The 19,266-nt window shown below is 39.4% G+C and overlaps 1 protein-coding gene across 1 annotated transcript; it reads right to left on the bottom strand.

Moving 5' to 3' along the window:
- Positions 1 to 758: 758 nt before the first annotated feature.
- On the bottom strand, positions 759 to 18,447 carry FEM1C (fem-1 homolog C). Its single transcript, XM_056513080.1, has 3 exons — positions 18,317 to 18,447; positions 17,056 to 17,783; positions 759 to 6,926 (listed from the first exon to the last, which is right to left on the bottom strand). The coding sequence occupies exons 2-3, from the start codon at positions 17,597 to 17,599 to the stop codon at positions 5,617 to 5,619; spliced, it is 1,854 nt and encodes a 617-aa protein (XP_056369055.1). The 5' UTR covers positions 17,600 to 17,783; positions 18,317 to 18,447; the 3' UTR covers positions 759 to 5,616.
- Between the last annotated feature and the right edge of the window lie 819 nt (positions 18,448 to 19,266).

Below are 19,266 nucleotides of genomic sequence, written 5' to 3'. Positions count from 1 at the left end.
AGAAGGATGAATAATGATGCAAATGATCCTTTCCAGTATTTCCCTTTCCTAATTCACTAAAGCCATCTGTGTGACAATTATATTCTCAGAAAGTTCTGAAGCAGTTTTCCTCATCCAGAACCTCATCTGTTTTGATTCTATTGTTACTGATCAGGCCTAATCTGAAGTTCCACCTCTCTAAAATGTACACTTCCTTAAAGGATAGGATTGTGACTACTGGGCCTAGCCACAAAGATATTGTGAAATTACAATGTTAATGCTCTTCAAAGTCTTCAATTCTCCAGCTGCCTCTAATAAGGATCTTTTGCTTCTCTCACTCTTGAAATGTTTCTCTATTTTTTTAATTGTTCATGCAATATGGAATCATAAAATTAATTTGTCCAGCTTTCTTGAAAACTGTCTGCTGATTACTTCTTACAAAGCATTGCTATCTCCTTTCAGGTTACAAACTGAAATGTCTCCCCCGCATTTAACAGTATGACTAACTGCTTTTTCTATAAAGTGGGAAAGTAATTCTCCTGTATCATCCAGTTTAAGCTTTTTCTTTACTACTACCCACCACGGAAATGTAAAGGCTTTGCCAGACCACAATTTCACAAAAAGAAAGAGCATGAAACACAACCTTTTGCTTAAGGTACAACTCTTAATGACAGGGAGGTCGAAGCTGCAGCATTCATATTTAGCTACTCAAGAGGAAAAGTAGTTACCAACCAGTACTGAAATACCCTAGAGAAATCAGATATATACACTCGGACAAGTGTTCTTCAAAACATATTTTTAATGTAATCTGCATTTGGAGCATAAAGAGAATAGGAGCAGAGAAATATGCTTGTTATTCCTTTTTTACATTACTGTTAAAGCTAAATTACTTCACGTAAAAAAGAAACTGCAATATTTCCATACACGGAGCTAGTCCTGCATAGGAAGTCTTTGCAATAGAATGGAACACAAATACAACATTATTTAAAACCAAACCAACAACAACTTTTTGCTCTGCCCTCACTGAGGGCTCAACAGTTACTTTTACACTCAAAGCCAAGAAATATGAGCAGTCTAGTATATCTCTCATCAAAACTACCAAAATTACTTTGAAGCGTAAAATACCAGTTGGCGTCATTGTAGTCACAGAAGGTAAAATTAGTGTTTAGTCTACTTTTTCATGCTTCTCAATGTTTTAGTGTACAACAGTCATTCCACTCTATATTTCAAAGCATGAGGAAGCTATTTCAAGAGCAGCCATATCCTGCTACTGTCACCTTGCAGCTGATACAAAACTGAGGAGAGGCACGCTTTTCCTCAAAAGGTTTTTATCTAATTACAAATCCTCCTTTAAGGATTTTGCTATAGCACTGCATTACTTTCTTTAAACTAGTGTTTGTAAAAAAAGAAAGAGGTTAATTTTAACCAGCTGCAAAACAGTTGTTAAAAGACAGCTCTTTGTGGACTTAGGAAACGCATGAGACTACTTCCTATCCAGGGAGTGTTGTGAAGTATATATGGAAAACTAACCACGATGTTGTCTTGCATTTCAGAAAGTGTCTTTACACTGCACTTAAACAGAACAGAGACACTGCAGACAGCTGGAATCCTGTTACCAGCCTAAGTGATACAAAAATAGAAATAGAATTTTAGATTTTTTTAATGAGAATATTTTTTATCTTTCTTGTTGAAGTACTTCAGTTGATACCCACAAGTATTAGAAGAAAAGCTGCTTTATGCATTTATCCCTTTCCCCCAAAATGTAGCTTAGAGGTCTCAACAAGCAATGAGGTATCAGCTCCTCTGTCTCTAGGGGAGTGATACCTGTAAGCTGTTTAATCATCCATGCAGGGCACATAATTATTTTTGAAGTGTTCTCAGCATTTTTCTGTTTCAGTAGCTCAGAAGTAGTATGTTTCATCAGGAAAAAAAACGCCAAATAGGAAGAAAAGAGAAAAATGGTAAAAGAATGAGTTAAAAATAGTACAAAATTAAAATGAAGATAAATAAAACAGAGTAGTGTAAAGACACAGGTCTAAATGCAAAGTGGCCATATTATGCATGAACTCATCTGCCAGAACACTTAAGTCCAAGTTATCTGTCAAGGTAAGTATTCTCTTCAGCAGAGAGGTTCATCACCATGAAAAATTAAATTCAGCATGGAGGCGATAAACTCTTCAGACTGATGCACATCAGTAGATATTTAGACAGAAATTCGTGCAATCAGTATGTACTCATAGCCTGTTTTTTTTCTAAAGAGCAGCTAACACAGTAAGCCTTTCTTGTAGCAATATTCCCTACATTTACATAGAACTAATAGTGATATGCTTTCACTTTTGGGAATGCTTTCCATTTAAAGAATTGCTAACAATTAACAATTTTTACATTGTATTTCTGGACTAATGATCATAAATCAAAGAATGATCTGGGTTGGAAGGGACCTTAAAGATCACCTAGTTCTAATCTCTCTGCCATGTGCAGAGACACCTTCCCCCAGACCTTCCATCCAGCCTGGAATGGAACACTTCCAGGAATGGAGCATCCACAACTCCTCTGGAGAACCTGTGCCAGTGCCTCACTATGCTCACAGTAAACAATTTCTTCCTCATAGCTAAGTTAAATCTCACCCTTTTCAGTTTACAGCCATTCCCCTTGTCCTTTCACCCCATGACTTTTTAAGAAGTCCCTCTCCAGCTCTTTTGTAGTCCCCTTCATGACTGAAATGTCCTATAAGGTCTTCCTGTAGCCTTCTCTTCCTTAAGCTGAACAATCAACTAATAATGTCCAACTAAACTTAAACAGGGCACTTGTCTGTTACAAAGACAGAAATTGAAACTAAAACCACTGCAGAGCAGAACAGATTCCAAAGTAAAGAACTCTAAAAATCCTTTTCTCTGTGACCTATACAAAAAGAAGTATTTTTATGTCTTGATGTATAATGTATTTCTAGCATTGTATGATTTGCTGATTATCCCCACTTATAGAGCAGCAGAAAAGCATTAAAATGTATAAATTCAAAAGCCAAACTACACGTCCTCACAAATGAAAAGCTGAGTGGCATGTGTCCCAAGCATTACAAATCACAGCAATTCAGTCAATTGACTAGAGTTTAGTCATCTGTGAAGCAAGAGAAACCTGTATCAGCAACGGTGTGGCCAGCAGGATCAGGGCAGTGATTGTCTCCCAGTACTGGGCACCAGTGAAGCCATGCCTTATGTGCTGTGTTCAGTTTTAGGTCCCTCACTACATGAAAGATATCGAGGTGCCAGAGCATGTCCAGGAAAGGGCAGTACAGCTGGGGAAGGGCTTGGAGCACAAGTCTGACGAGGAGCCGCTGAGGGAGCTAGGGTTGTTCAGCCTGGAGAAAATTTTCAATTACTTGAAAGGAGGTTTTGATAAGGTGGCAGTTGGCCTCTCCTTCTGAGTAATGAGTGGTACAACAAGGAGAAATTACCTCAAGTTGAATTAGGGGAGATAACGATCGGATATTAGAAAAAACGTCTTCATGGTAAGAGTGATTAACCAATGTAACAGGCTGCCCAAAAGAAGCAGTTGAGTCACCATGGCCAGAGGTATTTGAAAGACATGTAGATGTGGCACTTAAGGACATGGTTTAGTGCTGGGCTTGGCAGTGCTGGGTTAAGGGTTGGACTCGATAATGTGAAGGACCTTTTCCAACCTAAATGATTCTATGATTTTCGTAATAGTACATAACACAGACATGGCAAGGGACAAAACAGTGAAAATTGCTCTAAAACAGCAAGTCTAGTAGTGACAATACACAAACAGTACTGCTTTCAACATATCTTTGCTTAAAAACATCCCCATAATTTTTGCAAAAATGGCTAAGCTAGTAGGCACCTGTACACTGCCGTACATTGGCAGGAATGCCGAAACACAACAAAAACAAGGAAGGGCTATTCCTATGTGCTCCCAAGACACGTTCTTCCTCAAGTTCAATCACAAATGACAAACATGTTCTAACATCAGCTTAAAAATTAAAGTATTGAAAAGACCCTCCTAACCTAATCAATTTGGATTCTAAGTATCTCTTATCTCTGACAAAGGCATAAAACAAGTTGTTGGATTTCTGGAGCAAGAATCCCATAGGTACACTTACTGCCCACGACTGAGATGAAACATTAAGTCAAAAATACCCAATATGCTAGACAACTAAATTTGCAAGTAAACTGTATCCTATCCAACAGAAATTAATTTCACTTTTAAGACATTTGTAGGGCTAATGTGCCATAATAAATCCTACTATTAATCAATAGTAAAGTGCTGAATTTTATTAATTACCTGAATCGCACTCACATTTATGATCTTCATTTATAGACTTCTTATCAAGTCAAAAGAGCCCTTTCTGTTGCAAAAGCTAAGCTAAGCTGTTGTGCAAATATTATAAAAAATAGGTACTTTAATAGGAGCTATATACACAACAGAACTTTTGCTTTTGTTAAGTACAACTGACATAATAGAGATGAAAAATCCATGCAAGTATTTATAAAGATACATAAAATAAAGAAAAAAGGACACTGCTATAGAACTTTCAATACCCTGGCAGACAGCCACTTACTATACTAAATGATGTCTAGATCTGGACTGATAAACATCATGCCATCAACATGCTTTAGTTTTCTTTCACAGCTAAAGCTGATTTGCAGATTTTAAAGCAGAGCATATATTTGATCTATTTCTCATAGAAGTGTATCATTAAGGTTTGAGGTTAAACTTTGAGCAAACTTCACATCTAGTCACATAACCAGCACAAGCAAGTCGTTAGTGCAGAGGGGAAGGTGTCAGTTGTACATCATGAGGACTCTTCCCCCAGCTGTACGATGCAACAGAACAATATTCAGATTTAAAGTTCAAGTGGACTATGAAGAGAAAAAGCAAGATTTTCTTCTCCCCAATTTCAGAAAAAATTCCAGAGGATCAAAATGAAAGCAACCTCAGTTACAGCAGTCAAAGAAGTCAAACCCAGGTTTGGAGAGGTGATAAATAACTCCAAAATTAATCATGCTATGAAGACAGCATTCTCAAGAGAGCTCTAAACAAACTGCAAAACAAGAGTGGCATTTAAGTTGAAATTGGCCAAGTGCTGCATAGAAATATGCTCACACACAACAGTCATGTTTAAGCCAGTGCATAGAGAAGATAAAAGCACTTATGGTAGTTGCAAATGTTAACAAGTCCATACAACTTGCACAGTTTAGCAATGAGTCCATAGAAAAAGAAGAGAATAAGAGTAGAAACACCAAAGCAAAACCAAAAAAAGATGACCTTCCAACCGTATAAAATCCACATAACAGTTATAGTAAAAAGACATCAGTGGAAAATACTCAACTCAGTCTCAAACACCCAACAGGCAAATAAGACCAGAAAAGACAAGCCTTTGGCAGACAATTTAAAAAGCCTAAATATGGCATTACATTTCTAAATAATCCACAAAATATATTATATGGCATATTCATATTAAATACTGGGTAACCAACTCTGCAGATCTGATGCTAACACACTAGCCAATGAGAGCAAAATGGAGCAAGCTAAGGGAACGCTGGTGTATCACAACAGTGCTCAAGGAAAATATCACCATGTCGTGCTTCAAAAACAGTACTCTGGAACGCCACACTATCATCTATGGAGCAAAACAAAGTTCTCTAGTTTTTCAGGGATATGCCCTGCATAGCATATGTTATGATTCACTATTACACGAGCAGCAAGACACTGCAAAGTAGTATGATTTATGGGCTGGATTAAATTCTTTGCTATTTCCTTCTCATCCAGCAAATCACTAGCTGTTTGTTTACATGAGTTTGTGGCATCAAAATGTGAACCTGACTTGATAAGAAGATTCATGATGTCTGGATGGTTGTTCAGTGCAGCAATGTGCAATGGACTGTTGTTATCGGAGTCTCTGACATTTACATCAGCACCACATTCCACCAGGATCGCAGTAACTTGTAGAGAGGGGAATTTACAAACTGGGTAGCGACCGACACATGTAGTATTATTGTCGACAGCAAGGTGAAGTGGACTGAAGTTATTCTTTCCTCTAGGCTGAAGCTTAAGAAACTTGTAAATAGTTTGTTTCTTAAAATGTTCCTGTTCTGAGCTGCAAGGTACTTTTTCCAACAGGCAAATTAAATGCAAAATGATGGAAAGGGCTTTGTTCAGCTGTATTGGATCAGGAAGACATTGGGTTTGCTTCATGGCCCGTTCTATTTCAAGAACGCTTTTGCACAGTATACCCATCAGATCATCAAAAGTGACAGTAGTGCCTAGCAGGCCTTTTGCCCTATCCTGAAGCATGAAAGAGAAAAGTTCAGCAAATGACAGCAAACTGCTGGCTGTCATCGGGCTCAGCGGATCAAGATTGCTCTGCTGCATGTCCAAAGCATACTTCCATAAATTGATGCAACGCTTGAAGTTTCCGGAGTCTGCATACACAGCACCTCTGTATCTAATATAGTAGGATGTGTCTGGGTGAGAAGGGCCAAGAATACGTTCTCTAATTAGTAATGCTTGCATTCTCATTTCATCTGGGTCTGCAATAAGATTTTCTAGCTCTTCTGAGCTGTTTACCTCTTTAGCATAATCATAAGCCATAATCAGTGTTTGTGGCACAGGTTTGCTGAGGATATTAGTCCTATCGCTGTATCTCATTTCCATAGCTCTTTTCCAGTATTTCAAAGCACCAAGCAGATCTCTCTTTTTGTCCACAAATGTTGCTCCTAGAAGTTCCAGGGCATTTATGCGCTCAGCCTTACTTGTCTGTACGTGCTGGGTCAGAAAGTCCACTATATTTGTGTGGCCTGTCACACTGGCTGACAGAAGGGGAGTCATTCCATAACCATCCTTTTCCATTTTAGCACAATACTTCAGAAGCATCTTCATGATCTCCAAACTTCCAGACTCTGCACAGTCATGTAGTGCTGTATTTCCTGCAAGATAACAAACACAATTACACAAATCATATCAAATTACAGTCCAAATCTCATCATGCTACTAGTTAAAAAAAAGGGTAAAGAACCCCCAAGTATTAATGGCTTTCAACTAGCTTTTGCTTTTCCAATTAGGTACTATGAAAACAAGGCTGCCAAGCACTTATAAAAAAAAAAATGCTTGATATTATTATCTGAAAAAATTACACAGAAAAGAAAAACCCACAAACCAGAATTAAAATTGAATTTTTCACTACACAGAAGTACAGGAATTGGCAATTCCTTTGTATCAAAAGTCAAGCAAACAGGACAGGAGATCAGTTTGATTGCACAGAAAACTCCTCTTGGAGCTCAGGAGGAAAAAGAAATTATATGCTGTCTGGAAACAAGGTCAGATTTTGCAGGAATTTGACAGAGCTGTGGTTCATACATGCAGGGGACAAGATGCAAAAGGCCACAGCTCAATCAGCGTTGAAACTGACCAGTACTGTATCAGACAACAAGATGGGTTTTTAAAGTACACTAATAAAAAGAGGAGGTCTAAAGAAAATATTTATTGAAGATGGTCAACTGACTGTTAAGGGTGGAGAAGTGTGGAGACATTAAATGCTTTCCTTTGCCTCAGTCTTTAATACCACAGATAAACTACCATCTGCCCAGTCCCTGGATTTAGAGAATGACTTCAGGAATAGTGACTTCCCATTTGTTTAGACACTTGTCAGGGACTATCTGTAGCAGTTCACAGTTCATAAGTCTATGGGATCTGGTGGGATTTACCAGAGTATTGAGGAAGCTGATGTTTGTTATAGCAGCACCCCTCTCCACCAGCTACTAAAGGGATTGGGAGTCTGGGGAGGTCCCTACTGAAGAGAAGCTAACCAATGTTATTTCATTTTATAAAAACGGAAAGAGGGATTACTCAGGAACCTACAGACCTGTTAGTCTCACCTCAACATTCAGAAAACTTAGGGAGAAGATTATCCTGAAAGCTACTGTAAGGCATTTAAAGGACAGTGAAATCATCAGGTATCATCAGCTTGGGTTGACAAGGGAAAAGTCCTGTTTTAACTAGTTTGATATCTTTCTAGAATAAGGTCACCCATCCAGTAGACAAAGGGATGACAGTGGGTGTAGGATTTTTGCCTTTTTTGTCTTTTATATTGTCCACATCCTTGTGGACAACTTATCCAACTGTGGGATGAGTAGGATCATGGTGCACTGGATACAGAACTGTCTGAAGGACAGAGCTCAAAGGATTGCAGTAAATGGGGCTACCAAATCTAGCTGACATACTAATCAAATTAATATGAAAGATGAGAAAAAACGTTATTTTCTAAAGCTTATTACTCAGTTTTTTGCAATTATACCAGAGTTATGAACATAATTTGTCCCCTGAATAATATTCTAATATCATATTTAATTCAAACATTTTAAGAAAAAAAAAAACTAGATTGCTTCATTTATTAATAGTGCACTAGTGCACTTTACTTTCAAAATATATTTTCCTGAAGTGTTTCTGAATAGTGGTCAGTGATTTTACAATCATTTAATAACAAGTAAACTGAGGAAGACATCCCAACACAAAGTGGCCCACGAAACTACCTATTAGATCAAGACTCAAGCTCATACAAAGGGAAGTTATTTTCCACCTAATACCTCAGACAATTTTTAACATTAATAGCACTAAGTCAGTTATACATCTGGTCACTGTACAATCTTTACCTAGACAAACAAAATTTTCAACAGCAGAAGCAGAGATTAAAGCAAATTTAGGCGGATTCAAAGTTGGTGAATTTGGCATACATGGCTTATCAACTATAATTCTGTCTCTATCTGACATCACAGACTAGAAAACTGTCAATATGCCAACTGAGAAAGGACAAGACCTTGACATTCCTAAGAGAGGAAGATGTCAAATGCAGATCTGTATACAAACTTACGAATACACATGCACCTTATTCTTCTTGCTACACTGTTGAAAGTTTAGTTAAAATTAAACCACAGCAGTCAGTCCAGAACTAAAGAATGCCTGGTCCCTCAGACCATCTTCAGCTCTGCATTCATTGATAAAGGCAAAACCAGATGGATGTTGGCTGAACCAGCAACTAACACAGCTGTTTCAGGGTACTCAACTCCACACACTATCCTTCACAGCAGAGCTCTGCAACTGGCAGCTGTTTCTACCTTCAAGTAAATATTTTCAATATATTTAAAAAATAGTAACATTAAAGCATATTAAAGCCAAAAGGCATCAGTAACATCTATTAATACATATTTTGCTACCTTTGACAACCAGAACAGCGCTACGTATGCATATTACATACTCCACATTCATCAACAGTAATGCTGTTTTTGACACTCTTTTATCAATTGCCAGGCATACACACTATGACTGAAAAAAATCCACACAAAATAAGCTTGGCCATTGTCCAGATAAACTCAATCCAGCAGTCTGTATGCCATTAATTTACAATACAGTTATGTAGAACTCCAAGGAATTTCACTGCTCTTTCCAACTGGATGCTCTAAATTTAAAACAATTTAGTTCTTTTTATTTATATTACAATTACTGATTTCAGTTTAAACAGCCTATCAGAAGTAATTTTCCAGTTATTTATACTGCAGTAGCCCTTAGAATTAAAATAACTACAGCTTAAATTATGCCATGTATAATCAAATAATGCAAGCCCATCACCACTAATTTTGAGTGGCTGCACCCAACTGAAGTCTGATTGGTAGAGATACAGCAGTGGGAAGAGTACTTTGTGAGGAACACAAGTTTCCATAGAAAAGTGTCTAGGAATAGACAGATAGTTGAGAGTTGACAACTTAAAAAAAACCCCAAACATAAACCCCAGCCTTAAGAAATAACACTGCCAGCCATCTACACCTAGCAAGTATCTACTGTTAAATTAGAGGAAGAATTTGAAGGAAAACATGGGAGCAGCCCTAATGTGTAAATCGAAGCCTACACACTGGTCACAAATCGACAGGGATTAAACAGCTCAAATAAACACAGCAAATCAACCACTACTCTGTGAATTAACTCATTCATTCCAAAACATTAGATTGTCTATTGTGTCTCCATAGTGACTGGATAGTCTATAGTGATAAACAGCGGCTGAACACAATTCAGCAGTTAATTTTTGTTGCATTATCTATTCAGAAACAAACTAAAATGTATATATCTATATGTCTATATCTATATCTATCTATATATATATATAGATATAGATATCTCTCTCTCTCTCTCTATATATATATATATATTGCTGTATTAAGAAGAAAAAAGGCCAAACAAAGCAAATGTAATTTGAAAGCCATTCTCTTTGACAACCAATTTTCCAAGAAACACACATAGTGGGTTTGGTCAAATTAAATTAATTTTTAAAAGGGGGCAATGATTATGGCAAAGTAGGTTTCATTTAATTTTTAAATCAATTTTAAATTGTAAAATGACCTGCAGGAATTTAATCACATATCAAAGATAACTCATGTGTTATCATAACATGAAAGACTCCTCCTTGCACAGACAAAAAACTGGACTGCAGATGGTTCTGGTAGTCCTGACACCTCTCTGCTAAATATTAAGTGTCACTATATTGTATTGCTAATACTGCTTACAAACTGCTTCTATCTGTATAAAAATTTACTATTCACATTACCTAATAACTTCCTCTTATTAAAAATTCCAGTCCTTCCAAATCTTGCAGATATAAAGTATGGGAAAAGGTAAGGCTAGTTGGCATTGTATTGTCACATTTTACTATTTTATCATCAGAACTCCATGAACATTCCAGAAATACTTAATGTATCACAAAATTAACTATCCAGTGTTTCCAAAAGGTTACTGGAGTGGGGGTGGGTATTCAAATTCATAAGGAGGACAGGCCTTTCTATGTCACAAGCAAGTATTTCCCAAAATAGACTGATAGCTTGTGACAAGGGAATGAAAGAAAATTAAGCCATGACACAGAAAATGATTTGACTTGATTTGCAACCAATTTAGTGCATCCACTTCCTAATACTTCCAAAATGCTTTATCCAATTCCCACGTTGCAAAACTTGCATTAGAACTTAACACCAATCTGATTTTCTATCCAAGATCATTAAAAACAAACGGAAAAAAGTATTTAATTTAAATGACTGACCAGTGTGTAAAACTAACTACCTGTATATATTTTTGGCAGCCTTAAAAATGAATTGATCACTTTTATAAAGTGAAATTTTTCACGTAACATTCATTTCCTTGTCTATCACAGTACTTAAAGTAATTCAGTCTTCCAAGAGTCCTTACTGATTTTAAAGAAAAGTATGATAAAGTAAAGATACATACAAACATGGATGGTGCATAGGAAAACTGTTGTACATTCTAATGCTTGGTATACAAAGCAAATAAAAACTAAATGTCTTTCCTTCAAGAAACTAACTAAAAAATGCAAAGAACTGCTAATCTCAACAATTTATTTTAATCTAATTTCCATATGCTAAGGGAATAATTGTTGTCTTGCTCACTCAAGTACTTCATGAGAACTTTTATTACCAAGATTACAAATTATTAAATTAATAACAGCATGCAGTAATAATTTAACAAAAACTTCTTAGTTAGAATTAAACTCTATATTTATCTTCCTTATTTAACTTACAGACTTTCTTCCTGAAGTTCAGTTTCCACACACGGTCACACACAAAGGATCTATATGTTTCAGTGCCCTGAACCATGCCATACTTACCAAAAAAGGACAAAAAGCAACCTGACCACCCCCCCTCAAAAAAAAAAAAAAAAAAAAAAAGGACACAACACACTTTCAGAGCAAGTGTTTATTCACAGGGAGAATTAAAAACAAACAAACAAACAAACAAACAAAAAAAAAACAAACAAAAAAAGAACAAACAAACAAACAAAAAAAAACCAAAAAACAAAAAAAAAGCAACAAGAAGTAGAAATAAAACCCAAGGACCTTTGTTTTGGGCTTTTTTTTACCCCCTCCCTGCCCCCTCAAAGACTCTATGAACCTTGGCAACCAGAGAAGATAAACATCCTCAGAAGAAAACAAACCTGTCAAGACTCCTTAATGTTTGCTATACAAGAAAATTAATTATTTTAACACATACTAGACCACACTTGTCATAAAGGAAAGAGCATGACTCTCTAAACTCCCTACTTCTGGGTCTGCCATGACTGTAAAGATTTTTTCCCTTACCAGGAGGTTTGAGTGTTACACTTTCCAGTAGCCCTTATAAACAACAATTCTGAAATAGCCTTTGATACAGTACCCATAGAAACAGAGGTTTGTATGCTTCTGTACTTCCCAAAATGAGGAAACAATGTCAACAAACCTCATTTACCATATTATTTTACAAAACTATCAAATACTATGCCAGTGGAATTTAAGAATCACAGTATTTTTTTAAAAATGCAATCAAAGACTCCTGTGGATGTCTCAAGGAAGGACAACTGAGAGAATGACTAGTCCAGCATTTCTTAGAAAAAAATTTTGATTTTCTAATATTCTGGAGGAGAAAAACCAGTCTTTAGACTAGCTGCTGAGTTAACTACAGAAGGTAGGCAAAGCTGGTGAAAACCACTATCAAAACCACAGAACACACTTCGAAGAGAGAGACCACATACCAAGCCACAGAGCAATGGAAAGACTTACCAGCTATGTTCAGGTAAAACACCTGCCTTTCAAGCACGTATTTTGAAAAAAGGTTACAATTCCCTTGCATTCGGCCCATCCTGGTTGCCAGCACATGCATACCTTATCTATAATCTAACTCCTTAAATGCTGCAATAATGGATTTTTTTTCCCTGCCTTTCTGCAAATTTGGCAGATGAGAAAAAAGTATAACACAAACTATTAAAATGTGCACTGCAAATTTTCAAAATGCAAGATTTTAATTGTCCTGTCTGGAACTGAAGCAGAAGTATAAGATGTCTTTACAATCAGTCTGAACCAAAAATAGTTCTACTGGGGAACTTACAATGAAATATTGCACCTTAAATAAAAAGTCAAACAAAGACAGCCCCAAAGACCCAAAATCTGTAATCTGTAATCCCTAAAATGACTGACACTTGTTTTAAAGATAGTAAGCATTTCCTTGCCCATACATCATCAAATCAAGACGGCACAGAAACACATCAGCGAAACACTGTATTTGAGAATGCAATGGTCTGCTCTGAAGGTAATGGTAAGGTAGCACCATTCTAACAACAAATCACTGGCAGGCTTCACAATGCAGCAGACACAGAACATGCTCCTCCATCTGCCACAGAGACAAAACTGTGCATCACTTGAGGTTTTAGTTCTAGGATTCCACCTTCTGAAAAAAAAATTGTGCTTCTGCTATTCTAATACTATTCACACTCTTCCTACTTTTAGGAACAGCATAAAAGAGAGATCACTAACCACAAGTGAAACTCATTAAACTTTCTTTTTCATTTGCAGCTTCTTAAATGAATTGTTCTGCTGGTTTCAGCTGGGGTAGAGTTAATTTTCTTCACAGTGGCTGGTATGGGGCTTGTTTTGGATTTGTGCTGAGCACAGGGTTGGCAGTACAGAGATGTTTTTGCTATTGCTGAGCAGGGCTTGCACAGAGCCACGACCTTTTCTGCTGTCTGTACTGCCACACTGGTGAGGAAGTTGGGGGTGCATGAGAGGCTGGGAGCAGACACAGCTGGGACAGGTGACTCCAACCCACCACAGGGATATTCCAGACATGGGACATCATGCTCAGTACACAAAGCTGAGGGGATGAAAGAAAAGGGAACATTTGGAGTGATGGCGTTTGTCTGTCCAAGCAGGCACTGCACATGATGGGGCTCTGTTCTCCTGGAGATGGTGAACACCTGCCTGCCATGGGAAGTGGTGAATTAATTCCTTGTTGTCTTTTGCTTGTGTGCTTTTGTTTTCCCTATTAAACTGTCTATGCCTCAACCCATGAGTATTCTCTCCCTAGTCTCACTGGTGAGCAAGTGGATGCCTGGGGCTTGGCTGCTGGCTGGCGTTAAACCATGACAGTAGTACACTGGAAAAAGCTGTGAATCAGAGACAGTGGTAAATTAATCCACTTTATGAAGTATTGCTTAGGCTGCTTCCTATCTACAGATACCTTTCCACAATTACAAAATAATAAAACCCATCCATCCTTCTGACTGCACCTATCAGTTTGTCCCCATTGTTCATATAAACGAAAATTTTTTTTTTTTTTAAATCCTTTGCTCAAAGTTCTGCAAACTAAATCCAACATAGAAGTTCAGGAAAACTGTGAGAAAGTTCAGGTCTGCAAAACAGATACAGATATTTGTAGAAACAAATACCACCAAAAGCTTGCATTTTAAATTCAGAACCATTGGCTGTCTTTCACAGTTGAGGACTTATCTCCCCAAACATCGTTCTTCAGCACCATCTACCATGCTACACTGCCAGACCTACACTCAGTGTACCATCTTGCCTCACACACTCTGAAATCTTTATGAACATCTTAATTTCCTGGCTGGAATTCTGTACTTTCATAACTTCTTCAAGAACCTCTGAATTCTGTATTTCCATAGTCCAAAACAAAGCTGTGGGATTCTGCATTTTAGAAGCAGGACTCCATCACATGTTTTCACCTACTCTTTCATACATTTAGCTGAATGTGAATGTACCTATTTTTTCCCATCAAAGTATTCAGATGTTTCCCTAGAATTTTCAACACTTTGGAGCATTTTCATATCTGTATGTTCATGAGGTTTAAAAACTTGTATTAAGTTCTACTTTGCAATATGAAAGTCCAGTGGAAAAATCAAAAGACATAGTTCAAGTAATTCTGTCCCTTACCCTCACGCAAGCTCCAAGAATAATAACGAGGATCTATAGTAATATCTCACAACAGCAACTCTACTGAAGTTACATAATTCTGGTCTTATAAGGAGCATTGCAATTTAAAATGCAGCAATATTTAGGGTTTTTTTTTTTTGTTTTTTTTTTTTTTTACATCTGTCATGGAACAATAGGCTTCTCTATATATGGTCCAGGAAGGGGCCAGTCTAAAAAGAACTCACATACAAGTGCAGCAAAAACTTCTACTAGTCAGGAGCAGAACACTCAGGTACTCTTATCTTCCTGCTACAAGCACAGGACACACTGTGCTATTAGTACACAGCAGGGAGGAGTAGAAACTGAAAGTAGTAAACAAGACTCTTTGACAGGGAGGGTAGGATTAATTTTAAAATCAAACAAAACTGAGGAGGTTACCTGCTGAATCTCAGCCACCGTTATAATACTTATGGCTACCAATTTTCCTCAGTTCTTCTGCCTTTCCAAAGATGACTTTCAGGGTTTATAGTACTTTCTTGCTTGTTTGCTCGCTTTACCTCACCATTGCTTATTCAGTAACTTCAGAGATCATACTTCTTTAAGATATCAAAAAGTATGCTCCTGTCCTACCAGAGGGGATTTCCACACATTACCAACAGATAGCTATTAAGTACACACATCCACTTGTACACATCACAGTCTGAAGTATAAAACGAGTTTTAATGAGCTGAACCATATCCAATCCAACTTCTTTAATTAAGGATCATTTATCCACCATAAGAACTCTTGCTCGTGTACCTACATGCAAGTCACAAAGAAACTAAAGGATGTAGAAAGGAATTAAGATAATAATTGACAGCACTGAGAAAACCCTCAGTCATTTAAACAAAGACAAATAAGGCTAATTCACTAATAAAGTGAATAAAAAGGATGAGTAAGGTAAAGCCTACTCCACCAACACAAAATGGGGGAGAAAAAGAGCTGCAGAATTACATATTTTTCCCTATTATATTAAATATTTAACAGCATTGCCTGGCTCACTCCTATCATATAAAGGGATACGTTTAAAACTAAAACCCAAGTTTTCAGCTGCTTACACATGTTATATTTAGCTTGCTATTCCCAGAATGTTATTTAGAAAAATGACATTTTTATCCTACCACAAGTCCATGATGATTCATAAGAAACCTCAAAACCCTTACAAAAGAAGATTTATTTTGCTCTGCCCACCTCCATGACAAATCTGTAGTTTAGCTTTCTTTACGCTAAACCCACATTTTTGCATGATTTGCTGAAAAAAGGCATATTTACCCGAGCAGCTATTCTAAAGATTACTCTCACATTTGGTATTTGCCAGTATCATAAAATAATCTAGACACAAAGGATACTTTAACACAAATAACTGGGAGATACAGAATATAGTTATAAATGTAATTAATCTGAAAAAGGCAGTAGAAGTATTACGCTACAAAAAGAACTGCCAGCAGATTCGTTTTTATATATAGTGAGATATATTAAAATACCCAAAACCTGTTGAAATATAATCCTGGCTCAGCAAGATAAAAAATTAACCGTAACTTGCAGTAACTGGTGCACTTTCCATGCTATCACAATTAAATACAAGTCTGATATGTAATAAAAAATGTATATGTCCGATTGATTATGATAACAGGAAAAAGAAGCCAGAAATCTCCACTCTGCGTGGCAACACCAGAGCAACTGTAAACAAGAGCAAATGGGTTTGAGATCTGTGAGGCACTGGAAGTTCTTCTGTTGAGATCACAGTCACCTACATCTTTATTTCTTTAATGCTAATATGTACTTCTGTTTACTAACACCGAAGAAGGTACAAAATTACTCAGTAATTTGGGAGAGTGGATGAAGAACAAGGTGGTTATTCTTTTTTCCAATGCAGAAAGTGATTTTACTCTTTTATGCATATTTCGTTAGACCAGCCTCATTGGCACAGATCAGTTTTATGTGCAGCATACCTGATTTTTTAAGAAATAGTACGAAAACCAAGAATACATGCTCATGTATTTGAGTTAGACCAACCTACTACACAGACTGATTCTCAGCAAGTTCAATAGCTTTAACACCTGCATAAATGTGACATTTCATACGACTAAGAGCTTTAAGAATTAGGGATTTAAGATTAAAATGTTTCTATTTAAAACTAAATTTTATAATCCACGTTAAAAAACAGTAAATTAAAAGGTAAAAACATAGCTATAAACACTTTATATCTCATGCTTTATGAGAACAGACAAATACTTTTTTTAATGTCAGACTCCTAAAAAAGTAAATGAGTGAAAAAACTAACTCACCTTTAACACTTTTTCTGTTCACATCAGCTCCTTTTTCAAGTAAATACTGAGCAATCTCTTTGTGGCCTTTGTAACATGAGATCATCAAGCATGTATGCCCGTGACGGTTTGATACTTCCAGGTCTGCTTTGTGCTCCACAAGATATTTGACTATTTCCAGGTGACCATCAAAACAGGCAGCTCTAAGCGGCGTTGAGTTTGTCAGCGTTGTGTTGTTGACAGACGCACCATGATCCAAGAGACACTGAACAACCTTCAAGTGGCCGGCGGCTGATGCTGCCCACAACGGCGGAGCCCCCTCGATGGTCTCACCATCAAAATTCACCGAGCCACCAACCTCTATCGAGGCAGAGCAATGGTCCAACAGGTATTCCACCATGTCGAGGTGACCGTAGCGGGCTGCCATCAGAAGTGGCGTGGCACCATTGGTTTTTTCTGACATCAGCTGGGCCACCTCTTCCCTTGTTTTGCTCGCCAGTAGCTTGGAAAGGAGCCGCAGCTTGCCATCACGAGCTGCGTTGAAGACTGCTGTCTTTAGATCCATTTAGTCTGTACCTCTCTGCTTCCTGATGGATACACACCTGATTTTTTCAGCCAACAGTTTATTCGAAGTGCTTAGCCCAAACAGAATGTCCCCAGCTTCTTCTCAGATCAGTTTCATCCAGATAGGACAACATGGAGACTCCGAACGGGGTCCTGACGAAGCGCAGGCTGTGCTTATGACAAATCTGCAAAAGGAGAATTCTCGATGTTTTCACCTCCTACTTCGCAAACAAGCAACCGCATTGTATTTTCCCACAGCTACACCCAAACAAGTCGCTGTTGTGGCGCGCCGGCGTCCAGCTGCATTCCTCGGGACTCTCCCGGGCCGCGCCGTGCCCCTGAGGAAAGCCACGGGGAGGAGGGCGCCGATCCCACCACCGCGCTATCCAGACCAGACACAGAACGCTCCTCTTCTCCCTCGTTCCTCCGTCAGCTGCACCCCCGACGCGTTTCGGGGCGTATCCCAAGTACGGAGCCCCCGGCTCCCGCCAGAACACCCGCAGCCACGCACCTCCATGGCAGCCGGGCGGGGAAGGCGCCGGCCGCACTCCGGCCAAGCCCCGGGGGAGAGCCCGAGCCATCCGCTCGCCTCACGACCGGACCCGCTCCGTCCAGAGCCCGGCGGCCCCATCCCCCTCCCTCTTTCCCTCACGGCACCCCGCACCCGCGACCGCCGTGCTCGGAGCCGGTCGGAAAGGCCCGGCAGACCGCGCGTTACCTTCCCGGGGCGCTCCGGGCCGCCTCCCGCTCCTCCCGCCGCCGCTCTCAGAGGGACGCGCCCGCCGCCGCTGCCCGCGCTCCGTCCGGCGCCTCCATGACAGCCGGGCCCCGCCGCCAGGGCCGGCCCTGCGCAGGGGGCGGGGCGGCCCCGCCGCGGCCAATCAGAGCCACGCCCCGCGCGCCGGGGGCGGGACCACGCCGCCGCCCGAGGGCGCCGTGCGGGCGCCGAGCGCGCCGCTAGGGGGCGCCGGGGAGCAGCAGCGCGGGGGCGCTGTGGGGAGGAGGGCGCGGAGATGCCGCAGGATCCCACAGGATCCCACAGGATCCCACAGGATCCCGCAGAGGTACTTTGGGAATGCCCTCGCAGGCACGCCGTGGGCTTTGTACGAACACATCCGTGCTGTATACCGGCACTGCTGGGCCCAGTCCTGTGCTCCGCAGCACAGGGGAAACAAGGAGCTGCCGAAGAGGGTCGGGGGAGACCACAAGGATGGTTTGGGATCAGGAGCAGCTCCGTTACGAGGACAGACTGCGGGAGCTGGGCTTGTGTAGTCCAGAGAAGAGAAGACTGAGAGGGGATCTCATCAATCTGTACGATACGTCAAAGGCGGGTGCCAGGAGGATGGTGCCAGGCTCTTTTCAATGGTGCTCAGCAGTAATACGAGGGGTAATAGCCATAAACTACAACACAGGAAATTCCACCTCAGTCTGAGGAATAACTTTACACTGAGGCTGGCATTGCACTGGAACAGGCTGCCTCTGGAGTTTGTGTAGTCTCCCACTCTGAAGATATTCAAAACCCACCTGGATGCATTCCTGTGTCACCTGCTCCAGGGGACCCTGCCTTGGCGGGGGATTTGGACTGGATCATCTCCAGTCCCTTCCATCCTTAATTATTTTGTGATTCTGTGCATATATGCCTCATGAATTTAAAAATTTTGGATTAAA

The sequence above is a fragment of the Oenanthe melanoleuca genome, chromosome Z, assembly GCF_029582105.1.
Source record: "Oenanthe melanoleuca isolate GR-GAL-2019-014 chromosome Z, OMel1.0, whole genome shotgun sequence".
NCBI classification, from domain to species: domain Eukaryota; kingdom Metazoa; phylum Chordata; class Aves; order Passeriformes; family Muscicapidae; genus Oenanthe; species Oenanthe melanoleuca.
This window is presented reverse-complemented; position numbering and strand designations above follow the sequence as displayed.

Coding starts and splice junctions, on each gene's coding strand:
- FEM1C (XM_056513080.1), bottom strand. CDS start 17,599: ATGGATCTAAAGACAGCAGTCTTCAACGCAGCTCGTGATGGCAAGCTG. Junction 6,927..17,055: donor GAACAGAAAAAGTGTTAAAG/GTGAGTTAGTTT, acceptor GTTATCTTGCAG/GAAATACAGCACTACATGAC.